The sequence below is a fragment of the Pollicipes pollicipes genome, unplaced genomic scaffold, assembly GCF_011947565.3.
Source record: "Pollicipes pollicipes isolate AB1234 unplaced genomic scaffold, Ppol_2.1 Scaffold_4740;HRSCAF=5597_pilon_pilon_pilon, whole genome shotgun sequence".
Classification (NCBI taxonomy): Eukaryota; Metazoa; Arthropoda; class Thecostraca; order Pollicipedomorpha; family Pollicipedidae; genus Pollicipes; species Pollicipes pollicipes.
The window spans coordinates 549366-577073 of NW_023596545.1; the positions used below are offsets into that span (position 1 = coordinate 549366).

The window sequence follows — 27708 nt, forward strand, 5'->3', positions numbered from 1 at the left end:
GACGGCCGGCGGGCGTCGCTCAGCGACGGGCGCGCCATCGGCAGCTCCGGCGAGGCGGTCGAGATCCGACGCAGCCAGTTCTGCCGGCGCCGCGCGCGGCGGAGAGGTCAGCCGAGTGGCATGTATACAGGGGTTGGCTGGGTCACATGCAGAAGTCGGCCAGGTCACATAAACAGGCTTTGAGGCATGAACAGTGCGCATTGGACGAGCACCTCCAGTTAGTCCTCGGGCGGCGGTGGACTCATGACTCGCCAGCTGCTCGTCTGACCGTGACCCGTGACTCACCAGCTGCTCGTCTGACCGTGACCCGTGACTCGCCAGCTGCTCGTCTGACCGTGACCCGTGACTCACCAGCTCCTCGTCTGACCGTGACCCGTGACTCGCCAGCTCCTCGTCTGACCGTGACCCGTGACTCACTAGCTCGTCCTCTGGCAGCGGCAGGTTGGCGGCAGACGACAGCCGGCGGGCGATGTTGACGTTGTGCGAGCTCAACATGGACTTGCGCCTCATCCAGCCGGGCTCGATCTCCAGAGGCAGATCCTCCGGCAAAATAGAGCCCGCTCGCTGAGGGAGGCGGGGATGGGACGCGTCAGGAGAGGTGCTCAGCCGGCAGAACACACGCCGCACAACTGGGGCTGAGGCGCGTTGACGGGAGGTTTAAGTCCCACCTCAACCATTCCTCGACCAATCGCGAGCTTAACGTTGGCTTAATTACATCAATAGCTAAGTTCCTCCTCGGATAGAAGAGGTAGGCTGCATGCCCCAATAAGATTCCTGTTGCACCAGCCCAAAGCCTGCAACAGTACACAGTCCAGGGCGGGGTCGACAGACACCCCGTCACACCAATTCTCACGTCTCTGTGGCCAAGCGAGGGGTACGCAGGCAGCGAGGACACTACGGAGTTGGTGTCGTAGTCCTTCTGCGTCTCCAGCACGGCGGCCGGGCCGTACAAGTTGGCGTAGTGTTCGTCCAGCACCAGCTTGTCGTAGAGCCGCGCCAGAGCCGACATTGGTGCCGTGTGCACCAGCCACGGCGTCAGGTAGTTCTCGTCAAACGTTTCCAGCCGCTCCTGCCGCCGATAAATGCCGCGTGAAACGCGTCGGAAATCCGCGACGTGAAATGAGCTTCTCGCGAGGCTTCCCTCGTGGGGCTTGCTTGGCTTTGTATTGCCCGAGTGCGCATCCAGCATCGAACGACACCGTCCCACCACCATAGCTGGCGCGTCAGGTATGTGACGTGTGGCTGAAACTATTTGCGCGGATTGTTTTGATATCGGTTTAGAGCTAGGCAGGCGGAGTTGTGCATGAAGCCAAACGGTCTGTCTTGGTGCTGGCCCGCTAGTCAACGCAGGTTTCATGAAAGCATGTCAAAATCGGTTTTGTAAAGCAACACAAGTAAGCACAAGTTGGAATTACGCAACAGCGAATTAAATCAAAGCATCAGGAAGTAGATTATAAATCAACATTACGCACAGTGGTTTGGGATTGCAGTCAGTTTCGCGCAAAGATGCTGTCAAACACAATCCCTTCAACAACCACTAAAGCACCGAGTCTGGCCATTCCGATAACGCATCCACTTTCAAATAAATCAAGCTACTCGCGATGCCATTTCGCCTCTCACCTTCAATCGATTCAAGCCTCCAAAGCCGACAATTTCTTCAATGCCCTCGGCAATGTGGTCAAGCGAAGACGTTACAATCTCCTCTGCCAAGGTTTTCTCCTCGTTCTCGTCCAGTTTGATGCGGAATATGTTGACGAGAACTTTGATGGTAGACCCCTGACAGCAGCGGACGCCACAGTTAGCCCGGGTTCCGGCACAACACGCGCAGAGCCGCGGCGGTTCAACGGATCGCTGCGACCAATCAGCGGGTCCAGTCCGGAAGCCATATACAACTACGCACACCCCTTCAACCGCACCGCACCTGCACGAACACGGTGAAGAGGACGATGAAGAGTGTGCAGGTGACGAACACCTGGGCCGTCTCCTTGTCTATGACGTCATCGCCCAGCATGACCACCAGCGAGAAGCCGACGGCGCCGCGCAGGCCTCCGTACGCCATGATGAACTGCTCCTTCCGACCGATGCGGTTCATCCGGTTTCGGTTCGCCAGCGCTGTGAGGAGGTACACGCCTGCCGGACGACAGCCAGTGTCACAACACGTTTCGACGATGTCATACAAGTAGCTACAAAGTCTCGCAGGAGCTTCAGGCCTCTTCAGAAACGTTGAGTTAGCCATTCAATGGGAATGTGTGTTCGAAATTATAAATTAGTTCGTGTAGTTGCAAGCAACAAGACGACCAAAGGGGAGTTGGTGCGTGATATGTGTGTTTCATTATTTCAAGACGGTGAAGTAACGCACGCACACACATGCAAGTATATATATATATATATATATATATATATATATATATATATATATATATCCAAACAGGCCACTGAGATATCGTCTCCCTACCCGACTAAACCGAAGACATATACGACGGTCAGAGGCACAAAGGCGCGGTACAAAGAGAGCAGGTGCGGTTCTCAGCGGCCAGCAGAGACATCAGAGACGGCTCGGAAGCAGTGAGAGAGCAATATTATAGCCAGTGCACTCAGCGACACTGCAGCGTCGCGCGGAACCGGAGCGCGGAACTTCCGACGAACCGGAAAACACGTCACAAATCCACCGACGAATCGGAAGACGCGGCACAGACCTACCGACGAATTGGAAGACGCGACACAAACTAACCAATGAATCGGAAGACGAGGCACAGCACCAGGGTCCAGAGGCAGAAGCCCGTGTGCCAGCGGTGGTCGTCACTGATGAGCACCATCCCCAGGAACATGAAGATGATGGTGTCGCTGGTGGAGCTGCCGGCGTAGACGGGGCTCAGACGGTGATGCTGACCGTACAGCTACTCTTTTCGGCCCGTTGGGCACGCCGTGAAGCGACGCCTTTTGTGGCAACGGATATGGATTTCACTTGAGCATCCTCAGTTCAAGCGAAGCAGCTCCCGACTTGCGCTGCTCAGTTTTAAACACGCTTTAATGTTTCTGATATCTGCTAAGCAAAAGCATATTGCTAGAATTAGATATAAAAAAGTAGTGTGCACCTAGCCATGCTGACGAAATACTTGATGGTAATGTATGAGTTCTTGGAGATGTTCTTGGTGGCATAGTGTGCTTGCACCACTCCACAGCCGACAGTGGCTATGATGCCGGAGAAGTGGACCAGCTCCGCTGAGAGGTAGGCCAGGTACGACAGTGCCAGCAGAGATAGCGGCTCCACCACTGAAAAACAACAGCACTCAACGACGTAATCCCTTACGCTCGACATGGCTGCAGCACGTAATCTGACGGAAAATCATCCTGTATCCTTGGCAACCATGCGGACTTGGTTCTCTGCTGACTGCAGTGATTTCCGACAACCAGGAGTGGGGAAGGCCGTCAGATGGGTGCAGGTCCACCCACCTCCCACCACGACCTTTCAGCCACGCGTGACCTGATAAGGGCCCACTGTAGGCATGCTCCGCAGGGAGCCTTCTGTCACGCGTCACGTCCTCCACCCATTGCGTCACGGAGCGACAAAACACTCCTTCAGCGAGTATTGTATGCCAGTAAAGCCCTTGCAGCGGCGCATGCCGCTGTCCACGGCTAGCGACTGGGCAATGGCGTTAAGGTCACGTCCGTTCATACTGTTCGCTCCGCTTCAGTTCACCGTGCGTCGTCCCATTGGTTATCCGCCACACGGTTCGGCCCCCGTGACCGACTCTCACACAGGTGACACCCAGTCTCTGGTGCTCAAGTCTGCTGGCTCAACATCACCAGCAACCTGGCCCCACAGCTGCGTCACGTGTTCTGCGAGGGCAGACGGAGCTGACGTAGGTGGCTTGAGGTCTGCGTCACAGTTGACGCCACGACCGTCACGACGCTGGCCAGTGACGTCCGTAACCGTATTTGGGCGCCCTCCCCTTCAATGTCGACTGGTCGACAGGTACGACATGACCCCGGTGACCCTGGCTCGCCCTGACAGCAGGAGTGGTTTGACGCCCCTCTGGTGCGATGCCAGTGGCAGGCAAGATGTATTAGCCGTGAAGGCTGCGTTTTTGTTTCTTTAAGCCAAGCGTTTTGCTTCGACAACCTCGCGGACAGCTTGCCTGCCGGAGGAGCATTTTATCATTGAAGCAAAAGTAAACATGTTGTTAGGCCAACCAGCATGAAATCGGATGAGATGCAGAGGACTCGTCTCGCGTGTGTTCCCCAACGGTTACCCTCCGCGTCTAGCAGCCGAAAGCCACTGCACAGGAATGGCCTTCAGCCGGTCATGGGTCTAGGAACCCAAAGTGTGCGGCAGCCGGGTGCGGTCTGCAGGCTGACGTCATCGGCCGGGCTAGTTAGTGCCAGATGCCCGGGACTTAGAGGCCGTGCTGAGCATCGGAGGCGCGACCCGATAGGCGGTGCCACAAATGCCGTGGCTTTTTCACTAGCCTAAGCCCTTCGGAGTGAGCCTGTCCTCTATGAATCTGTCATAGAACCACCGCTGCGCTTTACGATGCGGCATCTCTGTCGCTCACACCGTCACCACACACTCTGGTCACCACACACGTCCGATGGTCTGTCACCACGCACGTCCGGTCATCCGGTCACCACACACGTCCGGTGGTCTGTCGCCGAAAGTCCGGCGTCCCCGGGCGTACAATGTCACGTGACTTGCCAGCAGGTTCACATCCTCAGAAGGTCATACTTTTTTGGCCGGACGCCGGCAGGACGTGACGGTCAAGGCTAACGCAATGTGAATGCATCGCTCAATGTCGTCAGCAGTGTTGTCATCAATGTCGTACTACGCTGAGAGAGTGGAGCGCGTGAGCGTGTCTGTGCGGTTACCTCGTCCGTGGCATGCGCGTGGGTATTATTACAAACGGAATTTTACTGTAATTTGGACGAATGAGGCCGGTTAGTGGGACCGGGATGAATCTGCATCGTACCAACTCTTTTAAGGTTAACAGGCCTCGGCGAAGTCTTTGGCGTAGGCCAATAAGTCCTGTCATCAGCTGATCGCGAAGATCATGCGAAAAATTGCGCCGTGCCTCGCTAGAATTCAGGGAGGGGGGGGGGAGGGGAGGCTGCGTGTCAACGAGACGGTCCTCGCGCCAGCGGCCGGGGCCTCTTACGCGTCCCGCTTGCCTGAGCCTCCGGCCAGGCACGACATCGGACTGCGTGTGAGGCCGGTCGTCTCACCGGGGAGCTCGGACGTGTGCTTGGTGATGATGGCGGTGAGCACGCCGAAGATGATGCCGATGGTCAGGCCGCCCAGCGACACGCAGAAAAAGGCGGCCACGGCTAGCAGTAGCTGGTCGTAGGTGATGACCTCGCCATCCTGACCGGCGAATGCCACCATCGCGTTGTAGAGCACCACCGTGACAGCGTCTGTGGACAGGCAGTAACAAGGCTGCTGCAGCTCCAGCCGCGGGATCGATGCTGTTCTCTGCGCCTGTATCACCAGCATAGCTCCGCTAGCTGGTCTCCTTCACAAAAACTAATTTTGAAATAAGTCGCATCGAGAATCTTTCCTTAACCACCATCGAAGACGAATTTCACGTGTTGTATAAAAGTGTAATCTGGACATAAATTAGACGTATGAAAGAAGGCTTGCCATTTATTAGTAAGGGAGCATTACGCTTGCGCGGTGGTCGTCGGCACATGCGATACTCATAATTGTTGAGATTGTAGTGTTCTCGCTCAAAGGAGATGCGATGTATTACTCGAACAGAAAATGACCACATCTGTTCCAGATGGACAACCACAAGCATGGGCTTATGAAAACATTCGACACAAGTCTTTTGTTCCTAGAATAGTATTATGATCTACATTTCCCAGCATCATCCACTTTTCCAATGGCAACACAAGTCATGATGTTATAGTGTCGATATTTCGCCGTCTCCTGCCACTGACCGTTCAGCAGACTCTCCCCGAACACGAGGAAGTAGAGGTCCTTGTTGACGCCGACCTCCTGGAAGATGGCCAGCACGGCCACAGGATCCACCGCCACGATCAGCGACGAGAAGGTCAGCATCTGCACCAAACTGCGGCAGCAAGCCACGGCGTTACTGTTTGCATCCTCATTGCAAAAGACGTAAAACCCAAGACGCGTGAGAGCTAAAGGAATCTGAATGCGTGGAGCAGCTTGTGGGGATACATCGCGTGTTGCCCGGTGCACCCAGCAGGTGGCCAGTCCTCATAAACGAGACAGCTTACTGAATACGTGGGTGGCTTTGGTAGCTTACTGACGTCACTCGAATTGGCAAAGAAGCTCAAAGGGTTGAGCAGTCAGTTGCTGCAGGAGACGAAGCACCTGAACCACGGACCGCGACTGTAAGCAGGCGTAGCGCCTGAGCCACGGACCGCGACTGTAAGCAGGCGTAGCACCTGAACCACGGACCGCGATTGTAAGCAGGCGTAGCACCTGGGCCACGGACCGCAACTGTAAGCAGGCGTAGCACCTGGGCCACGGACCGCGACTGTAAGCAGGCGTAGCACCTGAACCACGGACCGCGACTGTAAGCAGGCGTAGCACCTGAGCCACGGACCGCGATTGTAAGCAGGCGTGGCACCTGAGCCACGGACCGCGATTGTAAGCAGGCGTAGCACCTGGGCCACGGACCGCGACTGTAAGCATGCGTAGCACCTGAACCACGGACCGCGACTGTAAGCATGCTCGGCTCACACAACACATCACCGCCATGGGAGTGTTAAGCTTGTTCCATTATCTAGGAGATGTTCACAGGCATTCAGCACAGAATGTCCGAAGGCACTCGAGGCCCACACTCGGCCCGTCGCAGTGGCGCCAGAAACGCTTCCGAAGCAAACGCCGCAGTGGCGCCAGGGACGCCTCTCAGCCAAACGAAATTAGCGGTGTAGCCTGCATATTGATTATGTATTAATGCTGGATAATGCAAGCTCTGGGAATCCGGAGTAATTGAGGCGGCCATTAGAATGTGTAGTCCGTTATCACGGGAGAAGGATAGTTTTAACAGAGCTGTCAAAGACATATAGCAAAGACAAAACAGAAAGCTGTCGCCACTGATTTTTCACGGTGCTGTTAAAGACACATAAATCCATCCAAATTCCTCCAACCCATGCATTTTCTTTCTCTGCATGCATCACCTGTTTTGATGACTCGTTAGATTGCGCAGCCAGCAATTGTAAGCAATTGCCAAAAGCATCTCCCCATATGCTCTGAGCAAAACAACTAAAATTCTAGTGCTCTTTGAAGCCCAATTAGACTAAGCATCTCCTCTGTGCGCTGTCTGGGTTTGGTGCTGACCTGTCTTGGCTCAAACGCCCTTGATGACCAGCGACATGCGAGCCATTCGTCTGACCCCAGCTACAGGAGCTGGTGAAATATTCGATTGTTTGCACGCATGAGCTTGTGTGCCTCTGGGTCCCGGCTTCTTCGCACCATCATTTTTTTTTTTTAAAGCGGCCGATGTATTTGCGTAGATCGGTGCGCTAGGTGCCGCAGCGTAATCCGCTTACGAACCACCCGCCCTGCCAGCCATGTCCCTCCGAACACCTCCGCACGTGGTTCCCAGGGCAGCGGTACGAGCGGCAGGGCTCAGTACAGCCAGTGCCCGGCTGGTGGTGAGGCGGTCGCCGGCTTAAGGCCCCGGCGGCGGCCGGCGGCGGCGGCGGCGGCTCGTGGCTTGGCCAGCACGCGGACCCGCCTAATCCCTTGAGCGCTGGCCGCGGCCGCGCGGGCTGGCCGGCCACAGTGGCCCCGCTGCGAGCCGCTGGTGACCGTGACGGCCGGCCGGCCCTCGGCAGGGGGCTAGCGGCGACACGGCAGACAAATGTACCGGCTGGTGAGGGGGCGGTGCGGTACGGGGTGACCTACTGCGGCGCCACGGAATTGGGACGGCGACTGCATTGCCGCAGTGGTGAATACCGCCTCGGTTGGCTGTGGCGCTGAGTGTGTTTTGCGCTGAGCAACGGCGTTGCTTACACTACCTGTATTACCTTCCCCAATGATTTTTTTTTTTTGCCACAAACGGCTTCTATCACAAGCATAGTTATTAGCCATTGCTCTATTCCAGAGGGCAAATATCATGTAAACCAAGAATGCATTTTGGCAGGAGAAGGCTGGCGGCGAAAAATAAATGGTGTCGAAGGCCCATAAGGTGGTGTTAGCAGCCACTCGAACACATTTTTACAATCTTATTGTTTCCAGAATCAGAATGTCCCAGTAGTGATAACATTTTCATAATGACCTGGGCAATTTACACACTACAAACGCTACGGATGCGCCGACGTAATGTCTAATAATTTACATGCATAATGCATGCCTGTTTTTTTTTTAAAGAGGCGAACATTCATTTGATACACGTGGCACTGCTGAAGCCCTGAAGAAACAGATTAAACCGCAAGCACTGTAAACAATGGAGGACAGGAATCCGGAACCCAACGGTTTTAGGTCAAAACGTACAAAGCAGGCATGACGGGACATGACGTCAATGCGCTCTTTGATGGAGGCCGAGAATGCGCTAAATGACAGCCAGCAGCCATTACAAAGCCATCATAGGTATCGTGTTGGCGTAGCCACCGGCACCCGGTCAGGACCCGGGGGTTCGGCTCCGCAGACACCTCAGCGTAGTATAGCCTCGGTGGCCCTCGGTGCCGGCGCCACTGACCTGATGTTGGCGATGTCGTAGTTGGCGTAGGCCGGGAACATGCTGGAGCCCATGGCACCCAGCTTGGCCAGGCCGTACAGGAGAGGTCCGATGGTGAACATGTTGAACAGCGTGCCCTGTAACGCGAAAACGATGGTTGAGAAAGCCAAGCATAAGTCAAAAGCGAGCGGAGGACGTTGATAACCTATCCGCGATGCATGACCAGCGCACATGTCACTCGTGCTGGATTGGTCGGTCACAGTTCGCAGGAGCATCTTTCTCAATGGCGGCGCTCATCCGCATTCGACACGGCTGACTCATCGGCCGGTTTGGTGATTGTGAGGAATTACTGCGCCAAAGCGCACGGCGCCAACGCACGAAACCAACGGCCTGACTTGGAAAATAGCTCCGAGAAATCTGAACAAGTTTACGCACACCCTTGCTACAATGTGTGAATTATTCAGCAGGAGGAGCTTTATTGTGCGAAATCTCTTCAGCGGCCTATGGCTATCTGTCAGTGTCATCGTGCCGTGTTTGCCCGCTGACGGGCTGAGCCTGCGTGCCCTGCGGTCCTTTAAATGGACATCGTTACATGACGGGTTGGTGGGTCAGCACACACCCAATGTCGACAGTGCCAGTCGCCGAGGGTTCGTTCAGCGTCTCGAAACTGACGGCGACAGCGCAGCGGGAGGAGTAGACCGACGCCATTTAACTCCACGTGGCTCCTTACAAGAGGTTTCTCAGCAATATTCACATAAATATATCCACTTTGCCACAGTTACACACAAAAACTCAAAACGATGTACCTTGCACGTGACATCCAAGTTTCAGGCTATATATGATTGAGTTTTCTTCAAAAATTAAGGAGAGAGATAGAAAGAATGTAAAAATGTCCAATGCCTGTCTATCTGCAACCATTGTGCTGTACTGGCCAGCGACCTGTTTGCTCAGAAAAGTATGCCGCCCTAGTGTCAGCTAACAATAGCTCGAGCCTGTAACAAGCCCACGGTGACGGAGGCTCAGACTGTTCTTTAGCGGTCGGGAGGACCGCCGGAAAACCTTCTCCACTCGCGCCAAGGTCGTTGCAATCAGCAAAACGTGACGCTGAATCGGCGCGTCTCTCCCAGCGCCATCTGTTGACAGGCTCACTCACGCAGTGAGGGCGGCACGCGCCAGTCACAACAGTGGCGGCGCCAGGCGCTGACTCTGGGAGGATCAGCAGCACGGGCCCGGTTCGTGGTCCCCGAGCGCGTTACATGAGGTGGGGAAGGATGTGATACGCTGGTGCACGCTGCCAGCGGTGTGCGTCCGTTTGGGTCAAGAAACCATCATCCGCTTCTTGATCGCATTTATCAGCGGTTGGTGTAAATTGACCCGTTATATGAAGACAGAGCGGAGTGAACCAATTTGCCATCACGATTTGTTACGGCGAAGTGCTCGTTGATTGATCTTTTGACATGTTTTCTTACAGGGCAATTCTAAAAAGGGAGCGAGAGGCGCGTCGTTACACCGTTTTTATTGGAGCGCTAGGCGGACATTACCGCGGCCGTAGTGGGTCGCCGCTGCCGGGTCTGACTCCACACGGTGGCCCCACACCTGAGTGTGTACGGGTACTCTAGGACCCAACGCCTGGGTGTGTACGGGTACTCTAGGACCCCACGCCGGGGTGTGTGCGCGTCACCGCCACCGAATCTGACTCCACACCGGGCCCCACGCCTGGGTGTGTACGGACAATCTAGGACCCAACGCCGGGGTGTGTACGGGTACTCTAGGACCCCACGCCGGGGTGTGTGCACGTCACCGCCACCGAATCTGACTCCACACCGGGCCCTACGCCTGGGTGTGTACGGGTACTCTAGGACCCAACGCCGGGGTGTGTACGGATACTCTAGGACCACGCGTTGGGGTGTGTACGGGTACTCTAGGACCCAACGCCGGGGTGTGTACGGGTACTCCAGGACCCAACGCCGGGGTGTGTACGGGTACTCTAGGACGCCACGCTGGGGTATGTACGGGTGCTCTAGGACCCAACGCCGGGGTGTGTACGGATACTCTAGGACCACGCGTTGGGGTGTGTACGGGTACTCTGAGACCCAACGCCGGGGTGTGTACGGATACTCTAGGACCCAACGCCGGGGTGTGTACGGATACTCTAGGACCCAACGCCGGGGTGTGTACGGATACTCTAGGACCCAACGCCGGGGTGTGTACGGGTACTCTAGGACTCTACACCTGGGTGTGTACGGGTACTCTAGGACCCCACGTCGGGGTGTGTACGGGTACTCTAGGACCCTATACCGGGGTGTGTACGGGTACTCTAGGACCACGCGTTGGAGTGTGTATGGGTACTCTAGGACCCAACGCCGGGGTGTGTACGGATACTCTAGGACCCAACGCCGGGGTGTGTACGGATACTCTAGGACCCAACGCCGGGGTGTGTACGGATACTCTAGGACCCAACGCCGGGGTGTGTATGGGTACTCTAGGACCCCACGTTGGGGTGTCTACGGGTACTCTAGGACCCCACGTCGGGGTGTGTATGGGTACTCTAGGACCCCACGTCGGGGTGTGTGCGGGTACTCTAGGACCCCACGTCGGGGTGTGTGCGGGTACTCTAGCACCCCACGTCGGGGTGTGTACCGGTACTCTAGAACCCCACGTCGGGGTGTGTACGGGTACTCTAGAACCCCACGTCGGGGTGTGTGCGGGTACTCTAGCACCCTACACCGGGGTGTGTACGGGTACTCTAGAACCCCACGTCGGGATGTGTGCGGGTACTCTAGCACCCTACACCGCGGTGTGTACGGGTACTCTGGTGGACTCGCAGCCGGACTGGCTGTGGAGCCGACGGGTAGTGAGTCCGCGACATGCTCTCAGCAAGGTAAGCAGCCGGGAGGACTCAGCGAGAATTGTTAAATCAGAGAAGGGCAGGACGCGATATGACGGAACAAGAGGAATCAGAAAAGGCTTTCTGATGAACCGTCTGGCGTACACAGCTAATTTGATAGATCCTATGGCATCAGCCACAACATTGGTCATCGCGCGACACTTCCGTGTTATGAATAACATGTTAACTGTATAGCTCTGAAAGCCAATCGGAGAAGGATGCAGCATAACTGTTCTGAAACATTCCACAAGGGCACGTCGTCGTCCACGCCGTCCCCATCGTGTCACGTGACACGCCGTCCCCGTGTGGCTGGTCCTGTCGCCAGCGTCAGACATGTCACGTGCCGACCGAAGCGCATGTCTTGTGGCCACCAAAGGCTGTTGGCGGTTACAAAAAAAATTTGGGTGTGAAAGGACACCTAATCCTCCGAGGCATAAAACCTAACCGCCTGTGTAACGACTTGCTTCTCGCGGTCACCAACCAAGTGTGCTGAGCCCCAGACAGCAAAGCCATCGCCTGTGCCCCCCCCCCCCCCCTCTCACCACCGCAAAGGCAGCTGTGCATTGCGGCGGCTACGGAGGCTGATTATGCAGTTGTGTACAGCCGCTGAGTCCGCCCCGACCCCAGCCCCGGCCCCAGCCCCGGCCCCGGCCCCGGCCCCGGCCCCGACCCCGGCCCACCGCCTCGCAGCGTCCCGCAGCAGGGACGCCAGGCACCACTCACCACCACCGCGTAGAGCAGGATCGTGCCCAGGTTGTCGGCGAACGTGCGGTCGTGCAGCGAGTACGCCGCCTCCAGGATGATGCTGCAATCGTCGACACCGTTACAGGCGGTGCCGACGTGGCGGGAGGGAGGGGTGTGGGCGCATTATCCCGCGACGATACGGAATTGAAGCGCTTTGGGCAGAATGTGTTATTAGGTGAAATGCCGGACCTGATGGTTCCTCTGGTTTCGTGGTCTGCTGTAAGGTATTGTGTTTGTGACAAGCGACGTGACAACGAACAGATTTATCTGTAAAGAATAAACCTCTCTTGCCACAGACTCACGGTGTGTGGGCTGCTAAGAAAACAGCACAAATCATCCCGATAACGATTTCCAGCGGTTCGACGCGACATTTGGCTTCAAGCTAAGCCGCATGCTTTGTCTGCCGTTGCTGGAGGGTGTGCTCTGATCGGCGCGATGGTGCACCGTCACGCCGGAACACGGCGCACCATCGCACCGTCGCACCGTCGCCGTCCATACTCACGGCGGCAGCAGCACCAGGAAGAAGAGGTTCGAGTTGAAGTTGGGCAGGAAGGCGCTGCGCTCTGTCTGGCAAGCACCGATTTTGGCGCCGGACGGCAGCTCGATGTCAGGGAAGTGCTCCTCGTGCACCCTGCCGGCGCCCGGGCCAGACAGGTCAGACTAGAGATGCTGCTTTTCAACCCGCCAAGTTTCAACCCGCCAACCCAACTACGTGCCATTTTCATCCCGGGAACAATTCACAAGGCACACGTCTACATTACTGAACGACACCCTCTCGACATGTGACTGACAGCGGCAGCGCCGATGCCTATAATGCGCCTTGTGCACGTTTTGAAACATCTCACGTTTCACATGTTTTGAGCCGTCTTGCCATGAGCGCGTGTGGAAATAATATCGTGGGCGCTGGTCAACTACCATATCCTTTCTCCGAAAACTCATCTGAAGCTAGGGCTACAAATCTTCTTTCAGCTTATAACAATATTTGGTTGGAAGACGCTTTCCTCCCACTTGGCGCTTTGGTACTTTCATACCCATTCTCAAGCCTCGCCTCATTCTGATCCCTCTAGTTTTGACCTATCGCTTTGACCAGATGGGAATCAAAATGATTTAAATGCATGATAAATGGTCCGATCAGGGTACATCTCGAATCCAATCACTTTTCTTTGCCTCATCAGAACGGCTTCCAGCCAAGACGGTGCACTGCGGGCAGCCTTGCTTCAATATCTGCAAATGTGAAGCATTTCCTTTCATGGTGTGCCAGCGTTGTAGCGCGGCGCGTTTTTACGGGCCGGATCAATAGCTGCGCGAGGTGGGCTTTCTCGGGCCGGATCACTAGCTGTGCGGGGTAGGCTTTCACGGGCTGGATCACTAGCTGCGGGGTGGGCTTTCACGGGCTGGATCACTAGCTGCGCGGGGTGGGCTTTCACGGGCTAGATCACTAGCTGCGGGGTGGGCTTTCACGGGCTAGATCACTAGCTGCACGGGGTGGGCTTTCACGGGCTGGATCACTAGCTGGCGGGGCGGACTGGGCTGCGGGCCCCTATTTTGGCGAAAGTTACGTCTCTAGGTTAGACCCGGCCGGCTGGGAAGCGACGAAGCGCGGTGGCGGAGAGACAAGCAACGCTCGCGCAAAAACGGCGGCTCATGGCAAGCCCGGCGCGGTCACACGGACCAGCCACCGATTCTTGATGTACGTAGCAACGCCGTGGCGGCGATAGGAGCAGTGTTAAGCAGTGGTGGTCTGACTCACAGGTGTCTGAAGTGGTACGTCAGCAAGCCCATGGTGATGCCGAGCAGGATCAGAAGACTGCAACAGACGGACACGGAGCCGTGCACTCAGCAGCGGGAGACAGGGGCGCGACGAGGCACGCCAACTACAGGGCACATGGGCAACTACACAGAAACTACATCTACAGGGTGTTACGGTGAGCTTCCGCTGTCCAAAGTCACGGCGCCAGTTGCTGTACAGTCGCACCGCTTCAGCGAGAGCAGCTCGGGGAACAGTTGCGTCGCCTCGTAACTGTGTCGCAGCCATACTAGGGCGCGGCGGGTGCGGCGCTCACAATGATAACGTCACTCACAGGCGCTAGTTTGCATGCGTGACGTGCGCTGCACTGAAGTGACGCGGGCATGCTGCATGAGTTTCTGGGAAGGCGTGGACAACGTCGACATTGTCACAGAAGTACGCACGAACTTCTTGTACAGAATTCACAGCACGGATATAACATCCTACCACCACCAGAGAGGCATAGGCCCTCAGCTGCGGACCTTTCGCTGGGAAGGGATCAGCGATGGTCGTCAGGCACGGGGCGTGGGTAACCAACGACCGATGCGCGCGCGGAGGTCCGTGCAGCGACACAGGGCGGATAATGCTATTTTACGGCGGGACCGTGGCCATCAAATAGGTTCGAGCGCCCCCTTGATGCTGCGATTGGCCGGCCGTCGGCTTTGCGAACGTGTTTGGCATGACCGATGGTAGAAACGCGCCGGCTAAATTAGCACGGCTCGGCCGCCGAGCCGGGCTAGCTCTGCTATTCATCCTCATTCATGAATGCTGAATCTGCTTGACACATTGAGGTATTGTGTGTGGACCCACAGTCACAGACGGTGCGCGTACTCCCAGTGTCGCACTCATCGTGCAGTGAGCTTGAACCAAGGAAGTGGCGTAACTGTGCAGTGTCAAAATGCAAGCATGAAAATGAACATGCACAATGCCGTCATAGCCGGACAAGCGTGCATGCGGGCTCGATACCTAACAATGCTAACCCTTGCGATAAAGACATGCAAAGCTATCAAACTCACCATGACTCTGGTACGCGTGACGACAGGAAGTGAGCGTGATGGAAAGCTGGAACAGAGCATGCATCAGCGTCTCTACGAAGCATACCTAACGAATCGACCGACGACATCTGGAGAGCATAGGTGGCACTGGGACAACAGGCATTGCTTCCACCTGTAGCTGCGCAGTGCTCGCTATTAGGGGATTTGGTCCGTTGCACAATTATTTGCCTATGTAAATTGTACAATGCAGCTGTGAGTAGCATTACAAATATATGAGACCAAGTCCACTGGCCTTATTCATCATTGATGAAAAGGTCGTTCGTGCACTGTTTAGGCAAAGGTGTGACCCAAAATATCAATATATCTATATTTGTTATCCTGTCATCCTTCAACAAGCAATAGATCCTAAAGAAATGCTCGATAATCGTTAGTTGCACACCTGAAAAGGTGCGGCATCTCCACCCGACCCTTTCGCTGGCTTTGCGACGGTTGTTCGATCTGTTTGCTGCGGCACACGTCTCGAGTTTTTGATTCAATATAGACCTTGGGAGAGCCCACGTCAGGCACCAGCAATGCGACGCGGTATTCGTTAAATGGCTTACGGCCAGACCGCGGAAGACAGCGCTGCGCGACCGGCAGTTCGGCCACTGACCGGTATCGTATACTTACAACGCAATTTTCAGGTATCACAGTTTTTTCCATCTAGAATAAAGAGTGAGAAGACCTGTGTTTTTGCCTCCGTGCGCACGCTCCGGCGGTGCACTCCGCCGCCGGCACGTGCGCCGCAATCGCCAGGCCCGCGGGCTCGACGGCGACGCCCCCTCCCGGCGACCGACGCGTGACGTCACGCAGCCCACCTAGCTTGGCGAGGCCGGCGATCATGATGAACATGGTGATGGCGTAGTAGGGCCGCACCTCGTCCCAGCGCCACGACGCCACGTGTATGCCGTGAGTGTGGTCGAGCGGCTCGCGTTCCACGCAGTACTCGTACATGTCGTCGTGCGCCTTGCTCTGCTCTCGGTGTAGGCTCCTGGGGCGGAGCGACGCGGACGGGTGAGAGTGGTGCCGGGCGCTCACGGACCCGGATGCCCCCAGCGAGAGCTTGCGAAGATGTCACCGTTATGAAACCGAGCATATGTCCGAGCCACTCCTCCCTCCCTCTCTCCCTCCCTCCCTCCCCTTCTCTGCTTGCCGTGGTCTTTCCAGTCGTTTCAGCCTACGTAGCTGCTGACGGAGGTCCCGTCTTCTGTCCTTATCCTTACGTAAATCCTGGCTATGCTGCTGTCGTGTGACTTGTGAAATGCTCCGTGTGGTGTTAGGGGCTGAGTATTAATGCATAGTTATTCAGCGAGCCCAGACTGTAATCTGCTTATTCCTACCCTGCTTAACTTTCGGAGTACTAGATGACCTCCTTTAGGCATCTTGCAACGAGCGGAGGGGAAAAGGATCCCGCGGCGCCAGAGACATGGGGAATGGCGAATCCACGGTTCACTACACATAGTGCCGGTGTAAGACGGAGGGATGGAGCTGGTGCTCTTTACCCTCTACTGCCTATTCATTATCGCGAATTTGAGAAGGGCAGTTGACTAGACAAGAACTTGAGAGCGGGCGTTCATCAGGCAGGACGATCTGACGATTCCAGCTGCTGACCGACCCGTCAACTGACCCGTCAACGTGGCCTGCGCACTCCATCTGTCGACCCGACCCGTCCCACCATCTGACACAAGCCAGCCCGACTTGTCAACCAGCTGACCTGTCAACCAGCTGACCTGTCAACCGGCCGGACCCGCCAGCCAGCTGACCTGTCAACCATTTGACCTGTCAGCCGGCCTGGCCTGTCAACCAGCTGACCCGTCAACCAGCTCGCCTGTCAGCCAGTTGACATGCCAGCCAACTGACCTGTCAGCCAGCTGACCTGTCAGCTAGCTGATCTGTCGACCGGCCTTGCCTGTCAATACCGCCTGTCCCCATGACCTGTCGCCCGGCAGGGGTGCGGCCGCCTGGCTCACCCATGTGTGTGGTCCTCCGTTATGGTGAGGCCCGTGCCGTTGAGATCCACGTCCGGCTCCAGGCCGTGGCCCGACCCATGGTAGGTCACGTGGTCCGGCGGCGTCTCTGTCGGCAGATCAGCACATCAGTTACAGCGCACTGTACAGATGGTCGTCACCGAGCCGTGTACGGTCTCTGGCCAGGTCACGGAGCCGTGTAACCAGGTCGCGGAGCCGTGCACGGTTTCTGGCACGGTCAGAGGGACGGGTGTCTCACCTGGCCGGCGCATTGACACAGCAGATAGATAGGCCGTTTTGGAGTTCATACATTCGGTTCCTGCGAAGCTTTTCGCATCGCTGAATCTACTACTGAGAGCGCGAGCAAAAGCCTTGGTCAGTGCATTACATTTGGTCAATACAAGGCTTTACGATCGGCTTGAGGGAAGTCTGACCACCCACTGCTGGGACCTGCCCTCGCCCATCCCTCCTGCCCTCCCTTCACTCCCTCGCTCTGTTATCTAGCAGTGAGGGTTATAACGCTCGCGGTTCGAGTTCATCTGGAATCGTATGGACCTGATCAAATTGAACTGTGAGGGTTCGAGGACACGACATGCTCCCATTTGGTCGCACGCGACGTGGCTGCCCTCGGTGCTGTTGTCAGCAGGGGGAGTATGGCACGTGCTCAGACGGGCTCGGGTCAAAATCCCAGGGCGTGGACTATTTAATTCATGCCCAGAGAAGGCTATGTCTGTATTTAACTAGATTCCGATAGCATTTCCTTGTACGTTGACTAACACAGCCTCCCAAGTGAATGGAGACTTCCTTCCTGGTATGACATGCATACTACATACATACTAGCCGACTCAGGTTTGTTGGCTTCGAATAGTGACCTCACCTGTATTTGCCTTACAAATTGTCCTGTGCAGGCGTCTATCACGCCTTGTTTACCTGCTTCCTTATCGACCACGTGATACGTTCTTCACCGATGCCACAAATGACAATGTCACCGCCTATCTCTCTCTCTTTATGCGCTGTCCTGGTCAAGTTTATGTGTTTACTAACGCTGTAACGGCGCCCGGTGAGCTATAAGGTGTTGGACGGGCGGACGGAGTCTCCCCTGCATACCGGGCGGCGATCTCGGGGGGGGGGGGGGGGGGAGGCGGCTGTCACTAGCCGTCCACTGTACCGGGCGCACGTGCCGGCCGAGGGCGGCCATAATTTCCCCGGCGACAAGACAGGACTGGCCTTCAGACCCGGCAGCGTGCTCTTCGGTGATGTTTGCAAACAGAGTCGCACGCTGGGGGATCTATGCTTAAACAGAGCCCTAGGCTGGGGGATCTACGCTTTAAAAGAGTCGCACGCTGGGAGACCTATGGTTAAAACAGCAGATCAATCTTTGAGCATCATTTCAGTAAAGATATTTTAAAACATGATCCTCCCTGAAGAACACGAGAGATACAGGATGGCTCACACAACAAAACAATTGCATTTGTTTTCGGTGGAACATTTGGCCGTGGCGTGGGGTTTTCAACCGAGATAGCCCGATTCTAAAGCATGGAGCGGTTTACACAACAGTGTCCCGAGTGTCTGAGTCAACCTCGGAGGCTCATTGTGAGGGCCGTGTACAGGACCCTTCAGAACGAGTTTACATAGTTTTATCTAATGATAACAAGCCTCCCGCAGGCAATGCCTCCACTCGAACACACTCGACTGTGAATCAGCCGGGTTGTACCGCGATTGCACATCCCGTGCACTACGTACATGATGGTGGAACGCCCGCGTCACGCACGGCAGCCACCTGGCAGGACACTTGGCCTAATGAACACTGGTGCGTGCAGCAGACTCTCAACGAAGACGGTGGCAGCCAGGGGAGCGGGCATTGCCACAGCGATGTAGGCCTCCACAATTTCTAGTACTAGCCTGGCGCTCCGTTGTTGGATTAGATTGCAGGATTCCCTAGAAATTGGCTTCGTTGAAACCATGGCCTAACTTTGACCTGCCATAGGTTAGCGACCTTACAGGGTACATTTAAATGGTTGAAGCCAGACGACCCGGTATTCAATTGTCTACAACTATGCAGAATTTGGCTTGGCTATGCCGCGCCGTTCGGAAACCATTCCGGAAAAACCTTTGGAGGGTCAGTTCGACCCCCACCCGAGCGCGTGTTAACTGGGTGTCAAGCTGATCATGGTTACCGCTTTCTCACGAATTTCACAACCTGCAACAAAGAGGTGACAAATCGAAAGTAACCCTCTAAAAACATACCACTTTGCGTCCGTCACATGCACAGAGACGTGTGCACGAGCCATGCGCAGCTGGGCCACCGTAACTTATGCGAAATGGTGGGCTCGGCTCATCCGACTCGCATGTCGCTTGTTAGTCGTCATAATCGCCTGAAATATGGCGCGCAGAAACCTTGGCACATTGCGAGATCGCCAGTCCCGTGTATGACCTGTTGCGGACAACGACCGGATCGTAGGTTGATATGACTCAGAGCCGTTTATCCGTGCCATTTCCTTCAGTTTAGATCGAGAGCCTGCAGCCGTTTTCCGGTGACAAGACGTGAGCATACAGACGACGGTTAGGTCAATATCCAGATCAACATGTGCCAGTGGTATTCACGAAAGCTGCATTCTAGGATGTAATCAATTGAAACCTTGGCTGCGGAATACTTCCTAAAGCACTGCAAGGGGCTCCAAGGCCAATGCAAATGCGTCCTGGTCCTGATCCAACGTGTAATCTGTGGACAGAGACCCCTGGTAGGATGTTGTTGTTCTCCCATCTTCACGTGCCAGATTGTCTCGATGACAACCAGCGGCACTTTCTGTTAGTCTCTCACGCAGCCCGAAGCTGGGGTGGTCCTGGCGAAAGAACAACTCCGCTTCTGGAGGTCCGTCTTTGCTCGTTTCGTCTTCCGTTTCCACCGATCGGCGTCCTCTCCCTCGTCAGATTACGGCGCTCTGTCCTCACTCCACACAGCCCAGACCGTGACTTCTGCCGCCTTGGTTTCCAGCTTCCCGATGACTTGTGTGGCTTCCATGGCCGTAATACTGCCGGAATATCTGGATTTGATTGATTTCTAGGATCAGCGCAGTCGCTGAGCAGTACTTGTCCCGTGACACCTGACCCCACTATCCGATCGTGGTATGAAGATCAACGGCAGGGTTTTGCCGAGCTGCACTGCTCGGTCCAGTCCACTCCGCCTTCTGGTGTCACTCGACTCCTAGCGCGGCCGCTGCCACCGCCGCAGATCTTTCTAGCCTGGAGTAAATACCGCGTGGCTAAAGCGAATCAAACCACCACGCCACGGCCGGGTGATCGGTGAGGCACGTGCTCTCACAAACTGAGCTATTGTCGCGGATACTGATAACACGCCCCGTCGCTGGCTGTCGGCGCTGCCTGACAGGCAGCGCCGACTGACAGATGCAATGTGTGAAAAAAGAGATGGCACGTGCCCCTGGATTGGCTTAATGCCTGCGCGCTGAGGCCGGTCAGCCGGCGGGTGACGCACGTGGCGACGCGCCGGCGGCCTGCCGACCCCGGCCAGCCTCCAGCTGTCTGGCGGCGGGACGGCGCCGCCGGGCTTGGCCGAGGCTGGCTGGGGGTGTATTCCCCGTTCTAAGCGTAATCATCAACTGGCGACGGTGATTTTCGCAAGTCTGTGTAAAATGTATCACGGAAAAGTCGTCTGGAAGCATTTTGATCGGGCTTTCTCCTCTCCTCGAGCATTTGATGAAATCCGGATCTGATGATAGCCCTTTCCTTATAATCCGGATCTGGTGATACCTCTTTCCCCGTAAGTGCGCGGGCTGAGTACTTAGATGAAGTGTTTTACGTACTCATTGCTTCATTTTGCTTGTTTTTCAGATGGTTTTAAGAAACCTTTCTCTAACGATGACCGAGGAAGATGTGTGATTTTCCGTAGCACTCATACATTAAAGATAACTACTGTGATGACTAATTCCACTGCCATAAATACTTTTAAGTGACACTAAATGGCTAAAAAGTAACGCGTTTCTAGCGCTGAATCATGCGGCATGGTTTTGACAACTGCTGCGAGAAGAGGCGCGTTGTCCTTGGACTGAGCAGCGAAGAAGACACACCTCTCTTATTCGCTTTATACCTGCATGTCGATCCTCCACAAACCAGCTAGCCTCACAACTTCCGCCCGGAGTACCTTCAGGATACAGCGTGGGGGGTTATCGCCGCCTCTTTCCGTCAGCCCCTCCCCGCCCCCGCCTCATGGACCACGTGCGTGACCTCAGGCCGCGATGAACGGCCTCTGACGCTATCAAACGGCCCGCCACCGGACATCCTGCCAGTCCCGAGATGGGGGAGGGCAGACGGTGGGGGAGGGAAGCGCCGACAGCCGGCGGAAGGCCTCGCATTTCGGCGCCGGCGGCGTGCATTGCACATCACGTGCAATGCAGAGCTGCTGCGCTCTTTCTTATTGTGTCGCCATATACGGCGCGATGATAGCGAGGCAGTAGCGACCATATTTCAGTGTGTGTCTGAGCATGCTAGAAACGCATGCATGCGTGAAGGACATTTGAACGAGGCCTATTTTCATCGGTCAAAGATGGTGGTACTGATTTTGCTACCATCGTTAGCAAGCAGGCACCCTGCTCTTGGCTGGTGGTGGTTTCCAACTCACATCACCATTTCAGCAGCTTACTCTAACTTATACTCGAGATTTATTTCAGGTATGGGCTGCGCAGACGTTGACGAAATTCAGAGAGAGGTCCGCTAGTCTTAGCTAAGAGTAAGCACTTCTTTCCAACTCCCGCCGCTCACAAAAACTTAGAAAACTCCGAACAGGCATCGTAATAATCCTAGAATAATAGGCTTAATGCATTTGTTCATTCAGATGGTTGCTTGATTTATTGACCAGGATGGTAGTGACTTGTGTGCTTTGCCTACCTGTTTCTAAGCTAGTGGTTTTATTCGGTTGACAAGTTTGCGAAAGCATTCCAGGGCCTGTTTCAATATGTTGACTGAGAGGTGGGGGATGATCCCTACCAGTGACTGTCAGCCCCCCCCCCCCCTCCAACCCCCAACCCCCATTGAAAACCTGGTTTTGCCGGCAGCTCACGTCCGACCAGGTCTTTCAGACAACTTAGGTAGATATCGGCGTCGCGGTGGGTTCACGCATGGTGCATGCGGCCAAGCATTCTTAGGCGAGTCAGTCGTTCTTTAATAAAAAAATAAGAGAACAAAAAAAAAGAGCGAGGAGCCGCCTTTGCGAAGTCACACAATTCAAACAGAACAGAATAGACAGACAGTCAGGTACGCAAAATGCATTGCAACCTTAAAATGATATCGCATGTTTTGGATCATATTTACATGTGACCGTCTCTGTAAGATGGGATTTGATTGGTGTAGGTACAGGCCGAAATTTGGGCAATGGCATGACCAACAGATGTTTGTGATGCTTGTGACAGCACTGCTGGATTCCATTTCGATTGGTTCAATTTCATGAACAACTGCGACCGCAAGCAAGATAAAACGGACGCGAAAAATGCGAAGAATCCAGCTGGCGGGTCAACGCAAATTGTATGTTACCGTGGATCAGGAGCATGGCATCATGCAAGAAACATCCAGTTGTAATTGAGACATGCCCTTTTGCCGTAGAACCTGCCGGCTTTCGACCACATCGCTTCCGGTGATGATGAATTCTCTGAGAGGTTTTTGAGACAAGGCGATTTGTTCCCCGGCTCTTCCCCCACAGCGTTATTATGTTTACGTTCGGTTTCGTGGACGTGGGATGCAGCTGACCACTCTTGTGGCACGCATACAGCACCTGTTACTGCGGTTTTTTCCGAAGGTAGGGGAAAGCGGGGACGGGGAGAGAATGGAGGCAGGTTTTCATGTGCTTCTTGCCTTCGCTTTCAGCATCCATGCCTGCTTCCTTTGCTTGTGGTCTGATGCGCTGTCCAGCTACCTTTTTTAAGCACAGCGTGGCACGGTCAGTTCAAAGCATCGCCCATACTAGTCACTACTTACCTATCAGTATGAGACTGCAGATAATTTGATGGTGTCTGGCGATTTTGGGGCAAATGTGTGCGCCCAAACAACAACCGCAAAGTTCCCTTGCACACCTACGCATTGGTGGCATAAGCCAACACGGTCATGCCCTCCCAATTTTGCGGTGGCTCCAAATGCGCCTCTTACTTCAACGCGTCCCATGCAGCAGGTACAACTAAAAAATGTTCACTTAAATCAAGTTCAGTGTGCCGCTGGCTGTAATTTTTTGCGCGTCATCAAATAATATTGCGACCCAGCTGTTAACACGCATGTGCACTCCTTACGCTCTTACATGCATGGTATGAAAATTACAGGGTCTTTCTGCCCTCTGTTTAACCTGCACAACGATGAGCAATCAAACGGAGACAGACGGAAGATGTACAAGCAGACGCACCTTTTCACGGAAAGTATATAATATGATGTCTTTATTTAATAACGCTGTTGTGTTTCCATCGCTCAGAATGAGTCAGGGGTGCGATTTATGACGGCATGGAGGTGAATGTTTATCTTTCTCTACCCCGAACTTCCGAACTTCGGGAAAACTTAACATCGCATGAAAAGAAATGGCTGAGAATGCGACTTTGTCGGCCAACTTAACAAAATCCCACCACGATGCACTAAATTTTGTTCGCTACTCCTATGACATCTGCAGTAAACCAGATGGTGAAAGATGAAATGATGGCACGTGTTGGCAGGCGGTGCTTGACGATTTGTCACGAGGATCTCACGTCGTGAAGAGCATCTACTCGAGACGGCGCCGACCGGTGTTTTCTACAACGCCGCAGACCACAGATGCGCGCCACTTGCCAAGCTGACGAGGCCGCCAAACAGATGGACATTGTAAGAAGGCAGGCAACAGTATCGCCGATAGGACCCCACCGACCGGTGTCTGGCGCTAACCCTAGCTGCATAACTTCACGCTGCATGGATATTCATCAGGCTTGCATGCAACAAGACGATGTGAAAGGGATGGCCACACATGGGGCGTTGGCCAAATAGGTCTCGGTCGGAGACATGGGGACGTGCTCAACGTATTATGTTGCAGCGAATTTGCATACCACAGTGGTGGCGATTTCTGTTCAATTAAGAGTATGCCGTTCAGTTAAGAGACAACTATAAATCGATGTCAAAGTTAAAGCAGGCTATGTTGTTGGAATTTATTGATGTGAAAAACAAGGACATACACCAGTTGATGTCAAGGCCTTGGATCCATTGGCAATCGCAGAAACATGTTATGCGTAGTGATAATTGCATTGTTTTGTCTACCCTGGCACTGAGGATACAAACGCTGCTTTGATATCATCTACTCACAGTGATCAAACATATCGCTATTCAGTAAGCAACAACCACAATAACTTCTCACAAAATTATGCTGTCTTTTATGCTTAAACGTGTCTAATGAGCAGCATGCTGATGTCTACAAACGCAGCACTTTTTGTACTAACAAGCTTTGGGGTTAGTTTTGATGTGTTAAAATAGGCTACCGGGTAAATTCGCTCGCGCCTTTCCCGTCTAAACTAAGGATACACAAATGGGGACGTGTCGCCCAGGAGCAGGATGCTTGCATGATTTTGCATTGGAGGACGGTAGTCATCATTCAAAACATCGGGCGCTTCCAATTTATATATTTTTCAAGGGTCTTTCTCTAATTTTCATTTTCGATATCTTTCCACATCGATTCTATTGCATTTAACTATTCAATAAGGAGACACGTGCCTCTGGTGACCCCTTATAAACGCCACTGACCAGCAGGCGCCCCTGTGGAAAGGCTCCATCTGGCCTGGAAGCCTGTTGAAAAATTCTGCCTTCCCCAGCTCAACATCCATGGTGAAACTCTGGTTGCAACAACGGCTGTACAGCTCAAAGGGCAGTTGTTACAGTCACAAATTTGCGGAATTATTGCGATGCAAATAGCGAGCCGATGGCAAAAGAAACGTAAAACAGATCAGGAGAAATGTCGGAACCGTGCATGCAGTTACTCAAAAATGGTAAAAGCTGCCTCCCTTTTAAGCTGGTGGAAGCACGTATGTACTCTTGCTAACCTATAACGACAGCAGTCAATAAGTCAATAAGCAAAAGTGAGCATGTCTGCAAAGAGGGAGAGAGAGAGAGAGAGAGAGAGAGAGAGAGAGAGAGAGAGAGAGAGAGAGAGAGAGAGAGAGAGAGAGAGAGAGAGAGAGAGAGAGAGAGAGAGAGAGAGAGAGAGAGAGAGAGAGAGAGAGAGAGAGAGAGAGAGAGAGAGAGAGAGAGTACGATATACATACATATATATATATATATATATATATATATATATATATATATATATATATATATCGTAGACATGACATAGACATATCCATACACTATAGGTAGGTAACCCAAGTCAAATGCACCACTTCACACTACCTGTCACCACGTTTTTATCATTAATAACTCCTGTGCATGTTCTGAAGTTATGGCGGCGATAAGCTGAGCATCCTTCAGTACACAGCACACTATCCGCCTGCCGGCTTCCGGCCGTAGGACCGGTCACGCTAGGGCTGCCGTGTCGAGAAGAGACCCCGATTTTGACGGTCGTTAGTGCTGGTCATTCGACCGCTGATCGTTCCCAGACGGCTGGCACTTTGATGACGGTGGCCGATTGGCATCAAGATCAAGGTATCAGGAGGGCGGCAAAAACTACCGACGAGACCTATAGGCGAAAACTGGTCCGACGGCGACAAAAACAAGAGGCTTTTGTGGGGGTGTCTCCGCATTGCAGCACGGCGGGTCTGCTGGTCCACGCTGCCAACAGCTCACACACTTTGGCAGGACCGACACTGTTGATCAGTGCATTGGTCAAGCTTATACTGTGGTCCAGTAAGATACCGAAACAGATACAGTCTTTCGGACTGGTGCTGATGCTGCGACGCTTGCAAACTTCTGCGAAGGTTTCAGGCGTCTGTCTGAGGACCGGCCCAGATTGCCACATCAGCGGAGATCGGACGTTATTTGCAAGGTTCCTCAGTGACGTCATGACGTAGCGATGATATTCAGGATCCTCGGATCACGCTTGTGGAATGCCTTCCCTGAACGGGAGCGCCATCACCGCATGGGCTCATCGGCGCGTCGCGGTAGATGTGGACGGTGTGCATGTACCTGGTAAAAAGGTGGGGATTCGCACAGCTGATGCTGTCGTGACAGAACGGTTAATTGTGACGTTCATGTATTTCCTTCCCTCACTCTTGTACACTGCGGTTGGAAGTTAGCCGTCCCTGCCTTCCCTTCAGGAAGCAAAGCAAACGGGCTGCCCGATAGGTATAGTAAAAGATAGGTGCCATATGTAAGAAAAAGCATTGTACATAAGTCGTCTTCCTTACGGCAGCAGTTGTCGTGGATAATAATAAAACAGGTGCATTCGCGCTCGTGCCTTCGACTTTTTTATAATTACGATAGTGAACGTCCGAGTATCCAAGAGACGCGACACCACGGCCCGCGGGCGCCATTGCTGCGACGAAGTCAATGTACTTCTCATTAAGAACTGTAAGAAATGTACGCACCAATGATCATAAGAATTATACGGGATGATGGCTGAATAAAATATGTCTTCAACCAATATTGGCCAGTGATTTTGCACCCTAAGTCGAGAAGGAACTGCACGAAGTTGGATAGTTTAGCGGCGTGTTAAAACTGGAATTTTAGCCCAACGGCCTAGATGACCTGCAATTCCTTTTGATATGATTCAATGATCTTTTGTGATGTTTGGTGTCTTATGAGCGTCTATACATGATATCTATAAAATTGGGCCAAATGTGGGAAACATCTTTTGGCATATTTTGAGGGTAAGTCGAGTCAATTTTACCGTTTAGCCCCCCCCCCCTAAATAGTTATTTTGTGAAACTACACCTCTGATCTCGTGCATGGTCTCCTCCGTAACGACGGTTGCCCAGCAGCTGCAGCGGCCGCGCTCACGTGCGCCGGGCGCGCTCCGGGCGGCGGCCGCCGCGGCCACGCCGGCTCGTACCTGTGCTGGCCTGGTGCGTGTCGAGGTTAGCGGACCTCTTCCGAATCTGCGCCGCCCAGAACTGGCTGTGGCTGAGGCCGCCGACGGCCGGCAGCAGGCAGGCGAGCAGCAGCGGCGTCAGCAGCCGCAGCGGTCGGCACCGGCGGGCGGCGGACATCGTCAGTGCTGTCCTGCGGGGCACCGCCCGGCGCGGTCAGCTGCGGCGGCGGCATCGGCACAGTCAAAAAAGGGGGGCGGAATCAGCGTCGTCATCATGGTCAGAACAGGCGCTCGGGTCAGCGCTGGTGGTGAGCTCAGCTCAGCTCAGCTCAGTTCACATCAGCTCACTTTACCTCAGCTCAGCTCAGCTGAGCCTATAAACCGGCCGGACGCGGGTTTTGGCCACACGTGCGTGCTCCGGTCTTTTCGGAACGGCTTGATGGCTCTGTGCCGAGACGCGGATCACAGGCAGTGACGCCCCCAGCCGCGCCGACTAAGCCACCGAGTAAGACGCACCGGCACGGTTATGGCATTAAATGTGGCCGACAGATGAAAGTGTTGTGGCAGGAAAGAGCATTCTTCTGTCGGCACCCGCGTGGTGGTTAGGGAGTGCATTGCTCCTTACCAAATATGGTGTGCGTGCAACCACCTCATCTCAGCCGTTTCGGCATA

At 54.3% G+C, this 27708-nt stretch overlaps 1 protein-coding gene across 1 annotated transcript; it reads right to left on the reverse strand.

Annotated features, from left to right (window-relative positions):
• Positions 1 to 19: 19 nt before the first annotated feature.
• Positions 20 to 27189, reverse strand: LOC119098831 (Na(+)/H(+) exchanger beta). The gene is made up of 17 exons (XM_037221880.1): positions 27058 to 27189; positions 17070 to 17175; positions 15918 to 16090; positions 15082 to 15127; positions 14030 to 14086; positions 12782 to 12910; positions 12259 to 12340; positions 8670 to 8785; positions 5935 to 6065; positions 5221 to 5409; positions 3096 to 3273; positions 2732 to 2853; positions 1922 to 2130; positions 1621 to 1776; positions 854 to 1069; positions 401 to 564; positions 20 to 80 (listed from the first exon to the last, which is right to left on the reverse strand). The coding sequence occupies exons 3-17, from the start codon at positions 16051 to 16053 to the stop codon at positions 20 to 22; spliced, it is 1992 nt and encodes a 663-aa protein (XP_037077775.1). The 5' UTR covers positions 16054 to 16090; positions 17070 to 17175; positions 27058 to 27189.
• Between the last annotated feature and the right edge of the window lie 519 nt (positions 27190 to 27708).

Coding starts and splice junctions, on each gene's coding strand:
- LOC119098831 (XM_037221880.1), bottom strand. CDS start 16,053: ATGTACGAGTACTGCGTGGAACGCGAGCCGCTCGACCACACTCACGGC. Junction 8,786..12,258: donor TCCTGCTCTACGCGGTGGTG/GTGAGTGGTGCC, acceptor TTCGCGTTACAG/GGCACGCTGTTCAACATGTT. Junction 1,070..1,620: donor GAGGCTTGAATCGATTGAAG/GTGAGAGGCGAA, acceptor TATCGGCGGCAG/GAGCGGCTGGAAACGTTTGA.